The sequence below is a fragment of the Pygoscelis adeliae genome, unplaced genomic scaffold (assembly GCF_000699105.1).
Source record: "Pygoscelis adeliae isolate BGI_AS28 unplaced genomic scaffold, ASM69910v1 Scaffold308, whole genome shotgun sequence".
Lineage (NCBI taxonomy): Eukaryota > Metazoa > Chordata > Aves > Sphenisciformes > Spheniscidae > Pygoscelis > Pygoscelis adeliae.
Genome location: NW_008825306.1, coordinates 1328053 through 1334297, shown reverse-complemented (window position 1 = coordinate 1334297; position 6245 = coordinate 1328053). Strand labels below are relative to the sequence as shown.

At 45.8% G+C, this 6245-nt stretch overlaps 1 protein-coding gene across 1 annotated transcript; it reads right to left on the bottom strand.

Moving 5' to 3' along the window:
- Positions 1 to 1486: 1486 nt before the first annotated feature.
- Positions 1487 to 6058, bottom strand: SERTAD4 (SERTA domain containing 4). Its single transcript, XM_009330172.1, has 2 exons — positions 5870 to 6058; positions 1487 to 2743 (listed from the first exon to the last, which is right to left on the bottom strand). Exons 1-2 carry the CDS (start codon positions 6056 to 6058, stop codon positions 1979 to 1981), a joined length of 954 nt encoding a protein of 317 aa, XP_009328447.1. The 3' UTR covers positions 1487 to 1978.
- Positions 6059 to 6245: the final 187 nt, after the last annotated feature.

Genomic DNA, 6245 nt, shown 5'->3' with positions numbered 1-6245 from the left:
TTATTATTAATAAAAAAAGCTTCTGTCTTGGAGAAATCAGGTGCGATTTATACTTTTATTTGTTGTTCTTCACAATGATAACCCTTACAAACTTGTCAGTTCCAACTCACCTGGCCACATAAAGGTTATCATTGATTTACCTCCTAGTTTCTCTCCTTGTGGTCACTCTGGCGGGGGGGGGAGGGGAAGCTTTTTCCTGTGACCACTGGGCTTAGTCACAAAAACTGTCCAGCTTGCAAACGTGACTGTGGGGTGTGCACGCTACCCAAAATAACCATGGCCCAGGAGGACTCAGGCTGAACCCGTGAAACCCAGAGCAGGAGGTCTCTTACCCAGAGACCCGGCTGAGTCCAGCGCCAAGCCGGGGGCAGCCCAGGGCGGTGTCCCCCCCCCGGGGACCTTCGTGCCCTGCGCCGAGCTGGCCGCTCCCCCAGCACAGAGGTGAATTCCACCCTTTGGACAAGAACCAAGTGGAGAAGATGTCGCTTGAGTGCATGATGCTGTGGGAACAGGCAGCTATTATGAGTCAGCCGTGGCTTGGATGTGGCTATTTTGCCGAGCACATCCTGCCAGTTGTTATGGGGACTGTGGGAACTAATTAATTTGGTGGATCTAAGACTCACAATACTGTCGGTCCAACCCCGACTAATGTCTTCTGGGCATTTTAAACAGCACACTTTTGCAAACGGTCTACCTAGGGATGACTAAATGTTGTCCGTAGCCACTGAAATCTCAGCTCATTTCTCCAAAATGTTCTTTTTTAAAATTAAACCCCTTACATTCATTCAGATAAAATCATGTTTGTCGCCACATTATTGATTAACATTGTGCTTTTTGCTTTTCTTGTCTTTTTTAAATCAACAGCAAAAGTCATAGAAAAATTCCCGCATGCTTTTGCAATCTAGAAGAGAGAAATTATGCGAAACAGAATAAAGTATAAAACATGCCACTGGTTCATGAACTTCATTATACGAAGAAGGAAAAAAAAGAGCCCCAGCAACAGACAGTTGCCATAGAAACACTCAAGCATCGAATGCTTGTTTACAAGAGACATCTCTCTATTGTTTCTTAAATCCCTTCCTAAGGATGGCAAATCAAAAAGCAATTGAGCATCAAAAAGGAAGAACGGAGATGTTTGAATAGGAAGTTGAACTCAGTACTTCAAAGGTTAAAGGTTTCTAATAATATTGATCCACCCTGTGGGTTTTTTTTTTTTTTCCTCTGTTTAGGTTAAATCCCTGCTGTATCACTGATTTATACTTAATTTTCACGCTGGCAAAAATTAAGACAAAAAGTAAGGCACCAAAAAAAAACCTGCCCTGTATAACAACAAGCCTCATTAGTTATTACAGCCGAAGTGAAAACGTGCAAGTACTTGAGCTGCATGTTGTGTTTCTGATTAAGATCCCATAAACAGGTTATTTCTTTATGCTATGTCCTATTTTGTCACTTGAACAAGACGCTGAATCCAGGAATTCACGAGTATGTAAGGATGGTTTATTCCCAGTCCGTGAAGACAGTCCTTTGTCAGAACAAATACTGAGTTACAAGGAACACATCACCCTTGCTGGTAGCATCAATTTGTTTACCAGACTTCTAATTCCTTGGTAAACATAGTGGAGGTTCTTCTTAATTAATGGCAGACTTCTTGGGGGCGGGGATATATAAAACGGTATGTTTTCCCCATCTGGCTGATTGGTATTTTCAGTAACAAAAGCTAAACCATAGCTGCACAGACTACAGCGCTAAGCAGTAACGCAACTGCGTTCTTTATGAAGTCTCCATATTTATAAATAGCCCGCTGATGCAGATCGTAGAGACGCTTTATGCAATCTGCTCTCCAGTCATTTAAAACTACATGTAATGTTTGTGGCACGATTGTATCATTTGTAGAAAACTATAAAAAATCCATTCAAAATAAAAATTTGATAGACAAACGAACATGCTGCGCATGCTTCAACAGAGCAAGAAAGATGCCTCATATTTTACTTCCTTTGCTGCAGCACATTTTATTACTTGGTAAAGATTCCTTTTTCCTTAAGGATTTTTTCCAGGATTCACTTACGTTGCTCTTGTCATTACATCCAGTCTCAAAATAGTCATAAAATTTGCCTTTGCATTCGAGAGCATGGGTGCCTCTTACAGGTTCACAGTTTAGGGCGACGCTCTCTCGCTCGGGTTCATTACCTCCTTTCTCGTCATTAAATTTTGCCTTTTCCTGATTACTGTGAGACCTGGCATTAGTGACGAATATTTCATTAGCAGGTATCTGGTCATCACTCCCGTAGGAAGAGGCACTGCCAATGTCATAATCCACCTGCTGGGAACAGCTTGGCAAAGAAATGGGGGGGGAGGAGGGGGAGGAGGAGGAGGAGGAGGAGGAGGAAGAGGAGGAAGTATTTTCTGTACTAGCATTAACAGAGTAGGGTAGATTTAAATAGTGACTGCCACACTCTTGATAGAAGCAGCACGTGTGGAGCTTCTCGTACTCCTCCTTTGCCATCCGAAGGCGTTTTCTGTACGGACAGTCCTGAGGCACAAACCACTCTTGTGGCGAGGTGCCACTGAAGGAGCAGGCGGAGAAGCACCAGTTGTTCTGCATGATGATTTCTCCGTGGATTCTCTTCATTAGATTGTTGATGAGGACAGATCTCCGCAGGTAGACTTCAGGATCATCAATGAATTTCAGCTTTTCCAAAGACATGTAAAGAATATGGGCCCGCTCCTCAAACACGGAGATTGTCTGAAAATGCAAAAGACAGAAGACATGGAACGGAAGGCAACCGGTTTTGTTCCAGGCAAGGAGAAAGAAAATGCAGCAAAGTATTCCCCCTGTGTCACTACTTTTCTCATTCTCTTTCTGAGGCGCCTAAAACTGGCTTTTCATTTTGCACACCCATGTAGCTGGGGACCTGCTTTTTCTTGGCCACAGCGTTCACCCAGGTTTAGGAGGTAAGTAGCTGAGCGTTACACCACAAAGGCAACCGCAGTGCACGAATCCAGGATGGGAGAGCGAAATCCAGATGCACACACCTGGCTCTTTATTTGCATTTGGGGTTAGAACATAAAATCGTTGTGCAGTTTTGCTCCAGTGATGGCTGGGGGCTTTCTGATGTAAATGGACCCAATTCCATCATCCCCTGTGGGGCTTCTGCAAAGCTCTGAAGCCAAGCGAAGGTCCCCTCCTGCAGCCTCAAGGTTTGCAAGACGCAGCCAGCAGCCATCACCTCACGCGACAAGTGTCGGAGCATTTCATCCACTGCCAGTGGAAGAGGCCCTCCAGCGAGGAGGTCTCCATTTGCCAAGCTCCCTTCTACCGCTCTCGTGTACAAAAGTGCATGCAGGGAGGGAGGCAGGGAGAAACCCATCTCAAAGCAGCACGGCATCTGGAGAGCAGCTGTTGGCCTGCATACCACACCCTGCGCTCTACAGGACCGGTGGGAACGCAGATAGGCAGGGACAAGGTCAGGAAACGAAGAGAGGATAGGGATTTGCAGAAATCCTGGCTCGACGCCCACAGATTTGTTCTCCCTTCCATGGTCCTTCCAGGACTCCCTTTCTCAGCACCGGCAGCATGAGCAGGCTACTGCCCCCGGGAGGCCCCGGATTCTGCGCTGTAATCGCTACCCTGGGAATCAAAATAAGAGAGGGGGCAACGCATGCTACCGTAAGCACTATTAACTAATTTTCATTTTTAGTAAGAATTTGGTTTGCGTAGGAGGAGAGCAGCACAGCACAAAGAGAGACTGCTCTAAATCCCCCCATCTGTGGCTTGATCATTCTTCCCTTTCCCACATGGTTACAGCATTTTTGCAGAGTGGAAGTCGTAGCTATGAGGACTGAAAGAGCTTAAAGCACAGCTGCTTTTCACATCCATTCAGCTCTCCTCAGCCCCTAGCTCTTTCCACAGCCTGGTCATGTCTGCAAGGCTTAGAAGAAGCACAGTGCCTCGTAAAAACAAAAATTGGCTGTGTTTTCATGTGAGTTCACAGCTGAAGCTCTTCTTTGTTAGAGAGAGTAATTTTCTATAATAAATGACCCATTTTAAATTATATTAAGCCTATAGGTTAATTTGCGTCCTTTATAGCTGCTGCAGCAACAGTCGGTGAAGCCATGAAAGCCTGGAGCAAACCCGCAAGCCTTGAACCGCGATCCTCCTGGAGGTAAGTCCTGGGGGGCCACCAGTAGGAACAAGCTGTCAAAGGCTTTCTGCTACAGATGTCTGCCAGCCGCCCTGGAGAGGGGCGCTGGGCCCTGCCCTCGTACCCTCTATGGGACAAGGAATCTCGGAACGTAACTCCTTCTTTACTGGGCAGCGGGGATAAGCAATTCAAAGAAATCTGGTGGGCATCCTCCCTTCCCCAGAGCTCAGCGTTGCAAAGTAGAAAACACATTTGTGCTGAACAGAAGAAACCGGTGACCCGGGGTTTCTGACGTGATACGCCTCTACAACAGCACCATGTCCGGGACAGGTCTGTCTCACCAATACCTCTACAACTGGTTTTTATGCCGTTAAAAAGGGATCAGTAACTAGTCCTCCTCTTTGCGAGGAAAACAGTCACCCATAGAAAAATCCAACAATCTAGCCAAGAAAAAAACGGGCTGAAATCAGAGTGATGTGACACGTGGGAGACAAGCTCGCTAACCAGAGCACATTTTTCAACACCCTCGCTGCTATTTATTCATGGCTTTGGCAGCAAACACCTTCTGGAATTAACGGCGGGGCAGTTTTTCACCTTCCCGGTCAGGTACTTATTTCCAGCCAACACTGTTTGTAGCTGAAAATTCCTTCGGCTACTCTAAGGTCCTCGGGAAGCGAGCTCGGCGTTACTGCTCGCTGCTCCTCTGCGGAAATCCCTCCAGGGAAACAGGATCCCCCTGGGCAGACCTCCCCAGCCAGTGCCCGTGGTAGGCACGAGGCGCTCGGTTCTCCTCGCGTCTCAGAAGGTTGCCTCTGCAATGCAGGTAAAGACAACGTATAAACTCGTTCCGCATCTCGATCTGTTTTATCTTTCTGTCTCTGGGGCTCCTGTGGGACTCCTGCCTCCCATAAGCTGTGCTTTAATCAGATTATATGGCGTCCTCTCTATCGCCCATAGTACGTGGGTAGCGCTGGACTGCCATGGGCCAGGTGCGATCCAGCGAGGTAAGGATGGTGTCTCAAGGCATCAGCTATCCTTAAGCACATCACTTCAGGTGTTCGGTTCCTTACAGGACTAGCCCTTAATGAAGGAGAGCATAAAATCTCTCATAAAAAAAAAAGTTAGATTTCAATTTATGTATTCACTGGCCTGGGAAATGTTTGCGCTAATCCCTCCCCTGACAGCTTTCATTAAAAAAAAATATTCTTTCATTTACTAATCTGTTCTTTTGGAGTTATCAGCTTTTTAATAAACAGGATTAAATACTGACGGAGATTGTACAAGTCATTCTGTTTTTCTAAAGGATCTGTAACCCATTTGGGGTACAAGGAACCTATTACTATTTTCTCCCCCGGAAAAAGTTGTGACTGAGTGGGGAATCATGGGCCCTTTTTATTTATGTTCTTTGTTTCTGCTGTTCAAACGCTGTTATGGAGCTGTTTCTGTAAGCATGATATAAACTAAGAACAAAATAATCCGGAAAAAGAAGTTATTCTCAGCATGGCCATTTACAGTTGTTATAAATGAAGAAATGCCTTTGCTTCTTAAGCAATTCGATGACAATAAAACAATAAATGCGAACAAGTGACAACTATTTGTTTCTGAGCAAACAGCTGGATCGTTCTCCTAATTTCAGCAGAGTATTTCAGCCTTCTGGAAATGGGTCGATCGAGTGTTACTAAGCGTCTGAAACTCGGAGTAAAAATAATGACTATTAGAAAACATACTTTATGTGTACAGCTGCCGAGCGGTGGATGAAAATCCTCTTCTTCCACATATTTCCTTTTAAAGTATGTGATCTTGGATGTTGTTACAGGATTTGAAATTCCCCTGTAATGCGATCCTGTGGGTAATAAATCAGATATGACAAATGACATGCGGTTTGCCGGAGGTTCTCCAAAAAAAATACTTTTCATTTCCCCCCGCGCTACAGGAGAACTCCACCGCATATTTTCACAGACATTTGCAGCGATCAGAAATAAACCCTCACCTGACTAACACGTAACTCGCCAGAGGCCCCGCAGCCCGGGGCTGTTCCCGCAGCCAGCACGGGGAACCGCTGCCGCCCGCAGGACCCTCGGCTTCGGGAAAACTTTCCCTCCC

Excerpts from the sequence above, each read along its gene's own strand:
- SERTAD4 (XM_009330172.1), bottom strand. The coding sequence starts at position 6,058 with ATGAAAAGTATTTTTTTTGGAGAACCTCCGGCAAACCGCATGTCATTT. Across the intron at positions 2,744-5,869 it reads TCGGCAGCTGTACACATAAA|ACAATCTCCGTGTTTGAGGA; the intron begins GTATGTTTTCTA and ends TTGCATTTTCAG.